This window comes from Schistocerca piceifrons, chromosome X (genome assembly GCF_021461385.2).
Source record: "Schistocerca piceifrons isolate TAMUIC-IGC-003096 chromosome X, iqSchPice1.1, whole genome shotgun sequence".
Taxonomy (NCBI): Eukaryota; Metazoa; Arthropoda; class Insecta; order Orthoptera; family Acrididae; genus Schistocerca; species Schistocerca piceifrons.
Window position 1 is genome coordinate 18495791 of NC_060149.1, and position 16878 is coordinate 18512668.

A 16878-nucleotide genomic window follows, 5' to 3' on the forward strand; every position below is an offset into this window, starting at 1 on the left:
TCACCTCTTATGACAGGTCGGAATACTTCACGCCTATTCTAACCCCCAGACCTGCAGGGGGGAAATTTTGGTCATATGTAAATGATGTTAGTGGTACCACAGTGAGTGTCAAGGCACTCACTGGTGAGACAGGAACTGAAATTGTGGGTAGTGAAGCAAAAGCAAAAATGGGCAACTCCGTTTTAAAATGTCCCTATACGAAAGAAAACCCCAAGAATTCCCCCAATTCAATTCTCATTCCACTGAAAAAGTGAGAAACAGAATGTCAGTGGAACGGAGGTACAGTTTCATTTCAATTCAATTGATTGCCATGAATTTTAGACCGGTTACTGTTCAGTACTCATGGTGGCTTAACACTGCTTTACTAAACATGTACACAATTTTAAACTATGTTAACAGCATAATCAGAATATTGAAAATTTAATCAAATAATAATAACAACATAAAAATAAAAGGAATTACCTGTGCACTTAACACTATAGAAAAAACTGAGCAGTTGCCTTTTAGATATTCAATGTGAAATGATTAACTGTAGTCCACAAATTTCTCTTCACTTACAACACTAACTGGAAATGGTGACAGCTGAAAATGACATGATCAGGTGAACCTTCCTCTCCACACTCATAGATTGGTGGCTTCCTACAACCCACTAGAATGCAAATGTTTGGTCTACAGACCATAACCTGTTAATAGGTGCAACATACCTCGATTAGGGGCAGTTTTGTGGAATTTGAATCTGTTCCTAATGGTTGGGAATATGTTATATACCCATTTTGCTGTGCGTCTCATGTCCCAGTCAGATCGCCATTCACCCAACTTTCAATCTTGTAAATGTCTTATCAGTAATGTGAGCTCCTGTGATCTCTTACCCACAAAATTACTGTTCATGCAACAACCAATTCATCACCGCCTGTAACAACGATATCCATTGGACATATGCCAAGAATCTCCAGTAAACCCTCAAGAGGCTTAGTTCCAAAAGGTGCCAGCGAGCCTCAGAAGTGTGCTCCACCGAATTCATCCCAGTTTCCATTTGCAGCTCTCCAGTCAAAGTCAATGAAACCAGCAGGTAGCAGTGAAGCCCATAACAATGTTGAAGATTGCTTTCTGACATGACCATACCACATGCAGCAGTAATTTATTGTCAGCAGTGCAAGCATGGCAGTCTTGTGTGCGATTTTAGCTTCTTTCCGAGTAACAGATTTTACATATTCTAGAAAGTTCACCTTGTGTAAGAGAATGCTCAGATACCTGCAAACAGTTCTGCCCTTTATAAGGATGCCATCAAACTTCAGCAGTGGTTTTCTGGTGAGAGAAAATATCTGGGATTCAGAAGTGTGTGTGTTTTTACGAACAGCTATAATTAGTGTGTTTCCTGTGCACCAACGCTGTATCTGAAGTAGCACATCATTCTTGTTTTCTTCAAGTTTCGTCCTGGTGTCCACAGACACCACCACTAGGATCTCACTCTTATATGCAAAAAGATATTCAGCAGTATCCGCCATGCCTAACAGATGTAACAGGGGTTGTTGTTGTTGTGGTCTTCAGTCCTGAGACTGGTTTGATGCAGCTCTCCATGCTACTCTATCCTGTGCAAGCTCCTTCATCTCCCAGTACCTACTGCAACCTACATCCTTCTGAATATGCTTAGTGTATTCATCTCTTGGTCTCCCTCTACAATTTTTACCCTCCATGGTGCCCTCCATTGCTAAATTTATGATCCCTTGATGCCTCAAAACATGTCCTACCAACCGATCCCTTCTTCTAGTCAAGTTGTGCCACAAACTTCTCTTCTCCCCAATTCTATTCAATACCTCCTCATTAGTTACGTGATCTACCCACCTTATCTTCAGCATTCTTCTGTAGCACCACATTTCGAAAGCTTCTATTCTCTTCTTGTCCAAACTAGTTATCGTCCATGTTTCACTTCCATACATGGCTACACTCCATACAAATACTTTCAGAAACGACTTCCTAACGCTTAAATCTATACTCGATGTTAACAAATTTCTCTTCTTCAGAAACGCTTTCCTTCCCATTGCCAGTCTACATTTTATATCCTCTCTACTTCGACCATCATCAGTTATTTTGCTCCCTAAATAACAAAACTCCTTTACTACTTTAAGTGTCTCATTTCCTAATCTAATTCCCTCAGCATCACCTGATTTAATTTGACTACATTCCATTATCCTCGTTTTGCTTTTGTTGACGTTCATCTTATATCCTCCTTTCAAGACACTGTCCATTCCGTTCAACTGCTCTTCCAAGTCCTTTGCTGTCTCTGACAGAATTACAATGTCATCGGCGAACCTCAAAGTTTTTACTTCTTCTCCATGAATTTTAATACCTACTCCGAATTTTTCTTTTGTTTCCTTTACTGCTTGCTCAATATACAGATTGAATAACATCGGGGAGAGGCTACAACCCTGTCTCACTCCTTTCCCAACCACTGCTTCCCTTTCATGCCCCTCGACTTGTAACTGCCATCTGGTTTCTGTACAAATTGTAAATAGCCTTTCGCTCCCTGTATTTTACCCCTGCCACCTTCAGGGGTTCAGTACCAACAAGGGAACCTCCCCATCGCACCCCCCTCAGATTTAGTTATAAGTTGGCACAGTGGATAGGCCTTGAATAACTGAACATAGATCGATCGAGAAAACAGGAAGAAGTTGTGTGGAACTATGAAAAAATAAGCAAAATATACAAACTGAGTAGTCCATGCGCAAGATATGCAATATCAAGGAGAGATGAGATCAGGAGTGCCGTGGTCCCCTGGTTAGCGTGACCAGCTGCGGAACGAGATGTCCTTGGTTCCAGTCTTCCCTTGAGTGAAAATTTTAACTTTTTATTTTCAGTTTATGTGACAAACTCTTATGTTTTCATCACTTTTTTGGGAGTGATTATCACATCCACAAGAAAACCTAAATCCGGTAAGGTAGAAGAATCTTTTTACCCATTCGCCAAGTGTACTAGTTGGGTGGGTCGACAACATATTGCTGTCATGTGATGCACATGCTGTCGCCAGTGTCGTATAGAATATATCAGACGTGTTTTCCTGTGGAGGAATCGCTTGACCTATGACCTTGCGATCAAATGTTTTCGGTTCCCATTCGAGAGGCACGTCCTTTCGTCAACTAATCGCACGGCTTTGTGGTGCGGTCACAAAACACAGACACTAAACTTGAAACTTTCTTGACACTAAACTTATTACAGTGAACAGAGACGTCAATGAACGATCGGACAGATCATAACTTTGTGAAAATAAAGAGAGAAAACTTTTCACTCACGGGAAGGTTTGAACTAAAGACCTCTCATTCAGCAGCTGCTCACGCTAACCACAGGACCACGGCGCTCCTGAGCTCACGCTCTCCTTGATATTGCCTATCTTGCACATGGACTACTCAGTTTGTATATTTTGCTTATTTTTTCGTAGTTCCACGCAACTTCTTCCTGTTTTCTCGATTGATGTGTGTTCAGTTTTTGAAGGCCTATCCACTGTGCCAACTTATAACTAAATCTGAGGGGGGTGCGATGGGGAAGTTCCCTTGTAAGATTCCAGAACAATGGACCACATATGGAGCCTTGATGACAACCCTTAGCGATAGTTTTGATTGCTGTTTCTGCTCTGCAGGCCACTGGACCCTATGCCCACTACAATGATCTACGAAACTCTTTTATAGACATCACCAAGATCTCTGCCGTGCACAAACATCGCAGGGCACTGAAAATTATAGAATTCGCTTGCACTATCAATCATGAGCACAGTGCATACTTCGTTGGCAAATTTTCTATAATCTGAGGAGATCTATTACCAGTATCATCGATAAACTTCCATTTTCTGAACACACATTGGTACTGGCTCAGACCCGAAAGCTCCCTGTGCACCTACAACCCATCACGAAGCAGATGTTCCTAAACTTTGGCCAAGATGCTTAATAAGCAATAGGTCTATAGCTTTTCAGTGATGTTATGTCTTTATTCTCTCCCTTCTTAACCACTACTGCCCTGTTTTCCAGATCACCAGCATCCTACCTATTTGCTGCACCTCATCAAGAAACTGCAAAAATCATTAAAACTGAAAAATGCTTCCGGGCCTAATGTTGTATGTCCACTCCCAACACAATCATTGTCAAGTTTTTCCATGAGTGGCACACAGAAGGAATGCCAGTAATAACCAGAATATTCAAACCCATAGAAAGACTGGTTTTCAGATAGCAGCTAGGCGAGATCTGGAAGAGCTATGTGGCATGCTATTTACGAAAGAGCCACAGCTGCTTGCTTAGCCCACTACTGTGAACGGCTGAGCCCACATGACAATGTCTGTGCCATTGGTGGCACTCTTCACTCATGAGCTGTAACACCACTGAAACACTATCAATGTCATCCAGTGACAGGGATATTAAACATTGGAATCCCTATCAGATTCCATACTGAATCTGAGGCTGAGTTACCTCCTCTTTTAGCTATTACCTACCACAGATCCCACAAACAAAAAACTGTGCTCAATATTTGGAGGAAAGCAAAAGTCACACCCACCTACAAGAAGGGTAGCAGAAGTGGTCCATAAAACTACTGTCCAATATTCTTTCCATCCATTTGTTGTAGAATTAAAGATTACTGAGGTACCTCAAACAGAAAGACCTCCTCCTCCATGGTAACCAGCATGGATTCTGAAAACTTTGATCAAGTGAAACCCAAGTCACATTTTTTTTTTTCCTCATGTGACATCCTGAAAGCTATGGAGCAAAGCAATCAGGTAGGTTTAGTATTTGACATCTGAAAAGCATCTGACTCAATATGACACCAACATTTATTAATGAAAGTATGATCATATCGAGTATCAAGCTAAATCTGTGACTGGACTGAGGAATGTTTGGTACACTTGGATGGAAAGTCATCAATAGATGTAGAAGTAATTCAGAATATGCCTCATGGAAGTATGATGAGACCCATATTGTTCAAGTTTTATACAAATGACCTTGTAGACAATATTAACAGTAACCTCAGACTATTTGCAGGACTTGGAGTTATCTATAATGAAGTATTGTTTGACAGAGGCTGCATAAATGTTCAGTCAGATCTTGACAAAATTTTGAAGTGGTGCACAGATTGGTAAATTGCTTTAAACATTCGGAAGTGTAAAACTGTGCACTTAAAAAAAAAACTTGCATATCATAACTGTAATATCAATGAGGCACAGTTGTAATCTGCCAACTCATACAATACTCTGGTGCACCAATTTGTAAAGAAATGAAACAATGATCACATGGATTCAATTTAATATAATCCATTATGGAGTCGAGGTAGCAGTGATAACCACATGGATTCAAGCTGTGGGTAAAGCAGATGGCAGGTGGTTCACTAGCAGAATACTACAGAAGAAAAAAAACCAAGTCTACAAAGGAGACTGCATAGAAAACACTTGTGCAACCCATCCTAGAATATTGCTAAAGTCTGTGGGACCCACAAAAAGTAGGACTAACTGGGCATATAGAACAAATACAAAGAAGGGCAGCACTAATAGGAACTGGTTTGTTCAACCTATGGGAGACTTATGAACATGGCTGAAGAACTGAACTAGAAGACATTTCAAGACAGACACAAACAATCGAGTGAAAACTTACGAAGTTTCAAGAAACAGTTTTAAATGATGAATTTAGGAATATATTACAAGTCCCTATATACCACTCCTATACGGGTCACAAATTCAAGATTCGACTAATTACAGCATTTAAGCAATAATTCCACCTCTCCTCCATACATGAATGGAACAGTAAAAAACACTAATAACTGCTACAATGGGCTGTAACCCCCTGACATGCACTTCACAATGATTTGCTGAGTATAGATGTATTCACTAATTTTTTGGTCATAGATGTAAATTACATGAATACTAATGGCCCAACAATCTTATACTTTAAGCTCTGGCATAAGAAATACAACTGGTAAGCTATAATCTCAATCTTTTTCTGAACAAAAGCTCTCCATTTGTGACTCCAAGCTCAATTTCTAGAATAATTTACAGAATAGTAACTACCATTGTGTGCTAAGTTCTGAAGCAGCTTTGCCATTTTTACTAAATGTTGCCCGGAACTTGCATGACATGGTGACAAATCTAGTGCACTGACATTAGCACACCTCAACTGGTTGAGTACATATAGTTTCACTTCAAGCCTGAGAAAACCAGCCTTGACATGTTCTGGCAACATAAGTGAACACTAAGTAAGTATACACATAGCCATTTTCTTATCTTCTCAAACTCTCTTCATGGTGTTTTCTGCATCTACTACACATCATTGTCATCCTTACTTTACATCTTTGGAGTCATTTCATGACGTTACTCCCAGCTGTTTAATGTGAGAGTGTAGCATTTGCATTAATATTTATGCACATCAACAAATCAAAGCAAGAAGTAATGCAAATACAATTAACTTAACACCACTGTTGCCCCCAGTAGACAAGGGTTTGAGTCCATCACAGTTTAAGTCCACCAGCAACTGTACAAAGCCTATTACGTACAAACTAACATTCTTAGAGATGATATGAAAGCTACCATCAACTTACATTCAAGAAAGAAAAACTGAAAATTTGCAAGTTTGCGTCAAAAGTAAATAATGTGTTCATAATATATTTAAAAAGTTTCTGAAGCATTGTGTAGTGTGTATTTGCACTGGCTGAAGTTAGTCACTTACTCCACATTTATCATTTCTTATATTTAAGCACTTGGCATTTTACCTCTAAACAAGGGAAATGAAAGTAATGATGTTTTATGTAGGGCAGTCCCGTGCGTGGTGATCAGCACTTGTACAAAGTGTCAGTGTGCCATTCTCATTTGGGGAACAAAGGTTGTCCCCATATGCAGATATGCTTAAAATGCATTTAAATCCACCAATCATTTCTAAAAACAATATCATGACACACTAAACTATGAAACAAAATCAAGTAATATAAATGCTGAACTGTCTTGACAAGCTATTCATTCACAGCATGCTGATCTCTTGTCGCCAACACTTTGGAGAAGAAAACCAACAGGTCACAAAATTTCAAAATGAGCTTACATTAGTGTCAGCATCAGTGAGGATGGTAGGCAAACCTCCAGCAAAACCAAAGGTCACCCTTATGTCAGTATCTAAAACATGCTGAACTGAAAATGGCACAGCACGAATTTCAGAGAATGGTGGCTCATCCTGCCGCAGGAGGAAACCATATGTTAATCCGCAATGTCCTATGCACAGTCTGGTGAGAAACTTTACTTCCATTGGTGTGGTTGGTATGACTGCCATGCCTACTAGGTTGATCTGTGCAACTGCAATTTGTTGCTCACCACTTCCAATCATTCATCACACACGATTCTTCTGTCAGACAATCAGATGGAATCACGCAAGGTGACAACACTCAAACGTACAACACCACCCCCACATGCTTCTTTGGCTGCTTTGTCAGCTGAGTCATTTCCTTGCGTTCCGAAGTCTCCAGGTACCCATCAAAAGACCACCACCTTGCCTCTGAGATAGATCCACTTTAAGGTGTCATAGATGAATCAACATGTCTACTAGACACATATGGTGGAACACTTTTAGCACACTGAGCAAGTCAGATGAGAAACCTTGTACTGTGATGCCTCTGAATCCATTCCATTGCCACCATTATGTCTTATAACTCCACATGATAGTTTGTGAATTGTTCCGGAAGGTGTACTTGGGAAACCCTATCAGTGAAACCAACTGAACAGCCAAGAGCATTCCCTTGCTGGGATTCAACCATATGTATAATGATTAAATGATGGCACTTACTTAAAATTGAAGAAAACAAATTTGTAAAAACAATCTCGAATACAAGTTAACTTGTAATGTGTTGAGCTTAAAATCACATCAAGACTCTGAAGATAAGATGGCAATTTGTTCCATCCCCAGCTGGATATTCTGAAGTCCAATATATCAAGATATATGAGACAGACAGTGGGAGGGATACTTAATGGCTTGGTTACAGGCAGCTGATTCCTGAACACCAGCTCAAAGTTGTGATTGCCCACTGCACTACATGTCCATGACTGAGGCAATGATAAGACTTTTCAGGACCGGTCAAGCCAGGAGGAGAAGCTGCCAAATCTGGAGTGGTGGTTCACCATTCTCTGCACACTGATTCTGAACTGGGTTGGTCCCTTATGTCACAGATGATATACAAATGCCCTCATGGTGGACAGCACATACCATGTTGAGGTAAAAAGTATGTGCTCATCCACAAACACAATGCTGTAATCTAATCATGATCTAACAAATGCCGTAAGAAATTGCATAAGGCAGTACCTGACAGCTCACCCACATCTTTCCGACGAGGTATTTCAAAATATTCAATGATTTTATGTCCTTTGTTTGCTGGTCTTTCAGGTGTGGGAGCCAGGTTAGTTTTGAGTTAAATAGTAGATTAAAAAAAAACATTATTGTCTTTAAAATTTAGAATACTGTTCCCCACTGTGAGCACTAATTCGTTAAAACTATGGTGAGCACAGATAAAATTAAGAAGTAGTCTTGTGTAGTGAGAACCTAAAACCAGTTTTATTGTTTCATGTTTCCAGCTTCTTGACTGTCAGCCATAGTTCTCACATGAGTACACTGCCTAGGGGGACCCCATTCTGTTTAACATAAAGAGTCACGTGAGGCATCAGAAATGCTAAAGAGAAAGTATCTAGCACTGAGGGAGAACTGAATAAGAAGCAGCAGTCATGAAACATAGTTCCTCATTCATGAAGATGGCAAAGGATGTTTTACCTCCAAGTGGTGCCATACACCTTTTCATGGTCACAATGTCACTAAATGGATTCAGCATAAGACACACTCCTGTCTCACTGACTACAGTGGAATTAAGTTTTAAAGGGTGGAATGGTTGCACCTGAAACCACACTGAAAGTGGCACATGTGAACTCTGGATTCAAGTAGCGAGACGAGGCAGCATTCAAACATGCGTTCTTGAGTCTCACCCATACAGCTGGTAAGGGCTACACTCCAGGAACTCTGGTGGTAGATACAACCTATACCTGGCTTCCATATGAGAATTAATGTTGCCTCTTTCCAAGTGGTTGGGTACTAGTCATCAAACAACATCTGATTGGAACAAAATAGGAGCTCATCTTTGGCCCTAGGGCACAGATGACTATGGCATAATGAACCTGATACAGTCCTGGAGCAATGTCTCTGGCTGCGGACAGAGCTGATTCTGGTTCCCACATGGAGAATGGACGATTGTAGAACTCCTTATTACACAAAAAGAAACAGAGCCTTCTTGTCTCTACAGAACACCTGGAACTCTAGAGTTTGCCACATGACACAGCTAAAAACCTGAGCCACATTTCTAGGTACATAAATACCCCATTTCTCATCAAAACCATGAGGGGAGGTGTACAGCACCTGCTGAAATCCTCCAAACTGATTCTCAAACTCTCACAGTGGAAACTGATCGACTGATGGAAGTGGTGAATTCCTTTCAGCATTCCTTTTATCACTCACCTTGCTTGTACTCTCGCAGCCCTGAAGGCAAAAGATTTTTTGCAGTTGGACGTGTTTGAATTTCTCCAAAGCTGAATGCCTGGCTCTGACTGCCTGTGACATTATTTATTCCACCAAGGAACGGGTTGTCATCTGAGATGGTTCCTAGACTGACAAATGAAATCGACAGCAGCTCAGTGGATCACATAGGTTATATGATCCACAATCTCCTGGGCACAGTCCTGTTTGAAGATGGCCTGCTGACTGTATCATGACCAATTTGCCCTTTAGAGCATCCATCATTGCAGTCTCAACCTGTCACTGTACCACTTAGCAGGTGGAAATACACAAGAAAGTGTGTTTCACTGGAATAAAAATCTGTAGCCTCTTCCCCTGGACAGAGTCTGCAATAGCTGGAGAGCAAAAACAAAGGTCAATTGCTGAAGATCTTGTAGCTGTAGAAAAGAAAGAGTCCTCTGACTACAGTTCAGAAGTCAGATACTCTCTGAATGGATGAAGCACTCAATAATTCAACCCCTTGGGGCACGTGGTAGCTGAGCCTTCCAGCACACTACATGCACTGAAGTCACTTGAGAGAATGGGTGGAGCGAGTACCTGGAAAAGCTGTCAGCCCATCTACAACCAGCATATCATTCAGTGGAAACTATAAAGAACACATTGTGATTTTAGCAGGCACAAAAGCTTCCAATTCAATTAGTTGGACAGCAGTGGTAAGAGGGTCGGGAGAGGAGTGGTACCTCTCATCAATTACAACAGCCACCCCATCTTTAGTCCTGTCTCCAATCCTGACTAGTTCGTAGTCCCTTAATGCAGGTGTGCCAGTAACTTTCAAATGAGTTTATTGTAATCGGATGCAGAATAATCTCTCCTTGGTCATGAGATGCAGTTCTCCCATATGCAATCGCATCTGAAACTGAAAATGATGAGGTGGATGCACAGGCCATACCCCCATTGCCAGCAATAAGACTGCACGAAACTTATTTTATTGTATTATGTATCCAAATCTTGTCATTTTCATGCACCTGTGCAAGCCATCCAATAGTGAAAGGGTTTAAAGTTCAGGGAATGATGATTGAAAACTAAGATTAAGTTTCTTACACGAAGTAATAGGTGCTCCAGTCTCTCTAAATAAATAAACAGTGCCATTAAGAATGTTACACAATACTCATGAGCAACTGGATTGGGGACTGTCATTGTGTTATGAATAGAATAGTGTGTCACATAACTGGAATCTCTTCAGACCTTATACTGACCATCAGCTTTACAGTAACACAGGATGAGCAAAATGCACAATAGCAGCACATCTGGTCAAGGTCATATTGAGTTATGCCCAACACATAGGACACTCCATCTCAGATGTTCTAGTGATGGTGAATCTCATGTGCCATCATGTAAATGATAAGCCCAAAGGTACTTTGATTCAGAGAAAACTACTAGTATCAATGCCAATTGCCACTGACATCAACTTGATAGTATCCCATCAAAGATAAATAGAAATTTGAATATCAAATACATAGGCCTCTGTGAGCAAACGTCTCACCAATTCAAAGCTAGATAGCCATACCATACAGAACTGTCCCCCAATTATGAAGTGCAGAAGCCACAGCCTCCACACATGCACCTCTTCTCTCTACATGGACTATGACACAGATTAACATATGGGCAAGAACACTGCCATTGACACTGAGCATGAAGACTGTGTCCAACTATCATTACACGTCACATATTAGCATACACTTAAGTTTCTCTCATACAGTTGTGCATTTAAATGAAATAAGTTTGTGACACTGAATGGTACAGGAGCCTTTTACCCAGCCACATGCAGATGTTTGTTCACTTACATCATGCCACTGGCAATTCCTTCAGCAAAACAATGCACAACCGTATCAATCCTAAATTGTCAGGTCACCTGACCTAAATATTATTTAGTGCATCTTGGACCCAGCTATAACCAATCTCCATGAATTGTGGGTGCTCTCGAGTGGTCACGAATGAGAAGGGCTTCCCAACACTTTTGGACTCTCAAAGTAGATACTACAATGTGTTATTGCTACCTCACTACCATCAAGGTCAAAGTGGGTGCTATATTTTACTATAGGCAGGTGAAATTCTACTGCTCATAATCATAAAAACTGCCCAATGATTCATTTACATACAACCTTATACTGAAGGCATAATACTTCTTTGCTTTTTAAAAAGGTCCCAATGCCCTGATTAAAGTCCCAAGTCAGGACAAGGATTTTTTGTGTCACTTATCACTTTTTTCCATCTCTGTCAATGAACTGTTAATCTGAAAAATGTCAAGTTACACCATGGTTCAGGTGCCCCTATAACTGACCTGGTAGGTGTATTCAAAGGTCAATCTGCAGGTTGTGTAAAGTATTACTTAGTATGGGCTTCACAAGCTAAATGATTCTCTCTCTCACTTGGATAGGAGGTTTTTACTTTTTTTTATGTGTACAACAGCTTAACTCTTCAGTGAATATCCACAGTGACTCAAACTTATAAGTAGTGAAATCAGCTTTTATTGCAATATTTGTAGTACCAACTTTTTTATATTGCTGTATTCTATAAACTCAAATCTCTGTGCTTCTGTCCACAACTTCCATTGGCCTCCTTCCTGCATCCCATAGACGGTGTGTATTATGGAATACTTTTAAGTGAAATTGGACAGGGAAGAGAGAGAATACTACAGTGACCACAGCAGTGCTATCTTTGCACAAACTTCAAAGCAAAATAACTGTTTCAGTTTACTGTTTCCTCTCGAGAAAGTGCAAACTTAATGTTATTTCACAAAGACCTTTTAAGCCAAAAGTTGGCTATCAAGAGAAATAAACACTGCAGAATGATTACAGTATGCATATCACTTCATTAGTATGAAATTATTGTACTGAATAAAAATCCATGAACAAGTTTGTTTAGTTATGATTTCTGGCTTACAAATACTGGAACAACACCTATGCTTCCCAGTAAAATACACAGTAATGTGTTTATTTAGCCTTAAAGGAAATAATTAACTACTTGGATACCATTCAGTTACAACAGTTTAAACTGGTCAGTTTAGTTTTTTTAAGGCTGCAATGCTGTCCATCACATCTAGCAGCAGAAATTAAAACAATGTTTCTAATAGTACACTGCCCTTGAATAACAATTTATTTGAATGGTCTCCAGTCGATATGCAAAATTTAAACACCAGAATATTTTCAAATAAAGTTAGGAATGTACTAATATTTGCTCTCTGTGTCCCTTTCAAGAAATATTAAATGAATGTGTCACATCCCTAATACACCTCTATTAATATAAACAACGTAAAAGCATCATGTTGGCCAAATCATTGGCATAGCTTTATCACATAAGCGTTGTAAATGTGTTGGTTGACCTAAGCAGCAGATATATATATATATATATATATATATATATATATATATATATATATATATATATATATATATATATATATATATATATATAAAAATGAATAACAAAAGGTTAGTATGAATAAGCCGCTATCAAAGAACAACCAACATTTTGCATTAGCAAAGGTATCTATAACCCGGGAATTTTAACACTACCAAAAATTACCATGCATATGTAAGCATACAAATCTCATTTACTTCAATCTGAGCCTCCGAGGATAAAGTGATAATTTTCTACCATTGACCTAACAACTGTCATTAGTTAAGTGCGTAATGTTGACATGTGCAGTTGTGATTCACATCTATACTTGTGGTACCAAAATGGTCATATTCTATAAACCATCAGAATGGAGTGTATCTTAATACAAGTATAAATATTTTACTTGATGTCCTAGAAAATAAAGTTTTATGTGAAATATATTTCGCATTTACATCCATACACTGCAATCCACTGAAGCACATGGCACAGTGTTATAATGTTTAATTTAACATCAAACAGAGAAACATGTTCACATCAACAGTTTCACATAAGAGAAGGCATTTAGTGCTGATAAATAATGGATTGGATTGTCAGCATCTTTAAACACTTGATATGTTGTTAGTCCTTAATTGACATTTAATAGCTATAAATGTGGAAACAAATAGTTCCATCACTGTCAATACAGTTTTAGAGTAAGACAACACAACATATTTCCACGTTTCTGTGTAGCCGGCATATTTCATTGAGTAGCAACCAACCTGAAATGCTTTACGAGTGCTGGAATCTGGTATCGCCATGTTAACCAGCAATCAGGAAAACCATGCAAGAGCAAAAGCATCGGCTTACTTCGTGAACCAGCTTCTACATAATGTAGCTTGGCACCCTGTGGATAATATGGATAATTTAAGGTGATCTGTACAGTGCGTAGACGTGCAACAAACATTACTTCAACACTTACTTTGACTTTTATATACGAATGTTGCCCCAGTGAAGAGTCAACCAGGCATTGAGGAGGTTTCTCTCTATCCTGTAGATTTAGATTTAATGGGCTCCATAATGATCTGACGAGTCTTCGGAAAACAACCCAGCTGCCAATAACACACGATATTGCGTGTATTCGCAATGTATCCCAATGCGATATGCTCACAACACAAGCTTCTTTTTCACTCATTATGTTTGCCGTTCTCCGTGACTGTCACTCACTGCAAAATCTCACCACCAACTACAACCAAGCAATGAACTTTAAAACTGACGTCTACGGGCACGCAGTTGCGTCCTTCACCTCTATGATCAAAGACTTCCAGTACTCAATACTAATCGTCACGTACATGGTTTTGTGATATGAGGATACGGAAAACAATGACGAAATAATCGCATCAGTTACTGGAACTAGAAATGCGTGCACTAAAGGAGAAAGATGTGAGTCACTGGAACTAGGAATGAGTGCACTAAAGGAGAAAGATGTGAATCACAATCTTTTTGAGAAAATCGTTGTTATAGAATGAGCTAAAATGATATGCAAGTAAAATATTTAAGGTAACTACCATATTTCCCTCCTATATGTGAAAGTGAAACCTTTGTAGGCATCTGACACCAACGAAAGGTGGGAGTTCTTGAGTATTTCTTCTTTTTTTATGCACATTGGCAGTCGCAGTTTCATCTCTTTCAAAGCTTCACATGTTTGTATTTTGTAATTAAAATTGAAGAATAAGTTGTCAGTTGCACTATGAGACCTTCACAGATGGCGCGGTTATTTGTGAGAAACCATTTTAAAAAGTGTAGTATCAGCCTGGTGCAAGAAGTGTAGTTAACTCTCAACGTAGGTAAATGTAAACATAAAAGCGCTTAAGATGTGTACAGGTGCGTTTACATTGAGCTCAGAACATGTACAGGGTGTTTCAAAAATGATCGGTATATTTGAAACGGCAATAAAAACTAAACGAGCAGCGATAGAAATACACCCTTTGTTGCAATATGCTTGGGACAACAGTACATTTTCAGGCGGACAAACTTTCGAAATTACAGTAGTTACAGTTTTCAACAACAGATGGCGCTGCAAGTGATGTGAAAGATATAGAAGACAATGCAGTCTGTGGGTGCGCCATTCTGTACGTCGTCTTTCTGCTGTAAGCGTGTGCTGTTCACAACGTGCAAGTGTGCTGTAGACAACATGGTTTATTCCTTAGAACAGAGGATTTTTCTGGTGTTGGAATTCCACCGCCTAGAACACAGTGTTGTTGCAACAAGACGAAGTTTTCAACGGAGGTTTAATCTAACCAAAGGACCGAAAAGCGATACAATAAAGGATCTGTTTGAAAAATTTCAACAGACTGGGAACGCGACGGATGAACGTGCTGGAAAGGTAGGGCGACCGCGTACGGCAACCACAGAGGGCAACGCGCAGCTAGTGCAGCAGGTGATCCAACAGCGGCCTCGGGTTTCCGTTCGCTGTGTTGCAGCTGCGGTCCAAATGACGCCAACGTCCACGTATCGTCTCATGCGCCAGAGTTTACACCTCTATCCATACAAAATTCAAACGCGGCAACCCCTCAGCGCCGCTACCATTGCTGCACGAGAGACATTCGCTAACAATATAGTGCACAGGATTGATGACGGCGATATGCATGTGGGCAGCATTTGGTTTACTGACGAAGCTTATTTTTACCTGGACGGCTTAGTCAATAAACAGAACTGGCGCATATGGGGAACCGAAAAGCCCCATGTTGCAGTCCCATCGTCCCTGCATCCTCAAAAAGTACTGGTCTGGGCCGCCATTTCTTCCAAAGGAATCATTGGCCCATTTTTCAGATCCGAAACGATTACTGCATCACGCTATCTGGACATTCTTCGTGAATTTGTGGCGGTACAAACTGCCTTAGATGACACTGCGAACACCTTGTGGTTTATGCAAGATGGTGCCCGGCCACATCGCACGGCCGACGTCTTTAATTTCCTGAATGAATATTTCGATGATCGTGTGATTGCTTTGGGCTATCCGAAACATACAGGAGGCAGCGTGGATTGGCCTCCCTATTCCCCAGACGTGAACCCCTGTGACTTCTTTCTGTGGGGACACTTGAAAGACCAGGTGTACCGCCAGAATCCAGAAACAATTGAACAGCTGAAGCAGTACATCACATCTGCATGTGAAGCCATTCCGCCAGACACGTTGTCAAAGGTTTCGGGTAATTTCATTCAGAGACTATGCCATATTATTGCTACGCATGGTGGATATGTGGAAAATATCACACTATAGAGTTTCCCAGACCGCAGCGCCATCTGTTGTTGAAAATTGTAACTACTGTAATTTCGAAAGTTTGTCCGCCTGAAAATGTACTGTTGTCCCAAGCATATTGCAACAAAGGGTGTATTTCTATCGCTGCTCGTTTAGTTTTTATTGCCGTTTCAAATATACCGGTCATTTTTGAAACACCCTGTATTTGTTCGGAACATTGTGCGCAACTTGTTCCCTCAACATGTTGGCAACATTGTTCGTTGTTCGCATTCCCGTTTACACTATGACCAACAATTCTGATTTTCTACGTATTCGCATAGTCTGCTGCGGTGAACTGATAGGTTACTGTGTGTACTCACATCAAGACATACGCTAAGCCAAGTAAAGAGGAAGAATTAATGACATTTGGTGCTGCATTAATAATACTAAACGAAATAAACAGACGAAGAAAACGACTTAGTCCGACGTTGGAGGACCAAAAGATACTATAGGAGACGTGGCGGGAATGACATGCTTTGTGAGCTGAATATGGAAGACGGTTCTGGCTTTTGTAATTTCACTAGGATGTCGCCGTCAGATTTTGAAATATTGTTGAATATTATAGGACCAGTTGTTTCAAAGAAAGACACAAATTTCAGATAAGCAATCCCTGTGAACCAAAGATTTGTTGTTACTCTTCATTTTCTGGCGTCAGGAGACTCCTATCAAAGCCAGCCATATCTCAGATAGTTCCATATCATCCAG

The 16878-nt window shown here is 40.1% G+C and overlaps 1 protein-coding gene across 2 annotated transcripts in view; it reads right to left on the bottom strand.

The window, feature by feature from the left end:
- Positions 1-14597, bottom strand: part of LOC124723124 (epoxide hydrolase 4-like) — a 98302-nt gene extending 83705 nt beyond the window's left edge. Inside the window, exons 1-2 of one of the 2 annotated variants that reach the window (XM_047248309.1) lie at positions 13858-14374; positions 13658-13782 (exon numbers count right to left, since the gene is read on the bottom strand). In XM_047248309.1, coding sequence (XP_047104265.1) covers positions 13658-13782; positions 13858-14070 — 338 coding nt within the window. In that variant the 5' untranslated portion in view covers positions 14071-14374. Of the gene's footprint in view, positions 1-13657; positions 13783-13857; positions 14375-14443 lie in introns of those variants that run through there. The other variant, XM_047248310.1, reaches the window with a different exon arrangement.
- Between the last annotated feature and the right edge of the window lie 2281 nt (positions 14598-16878).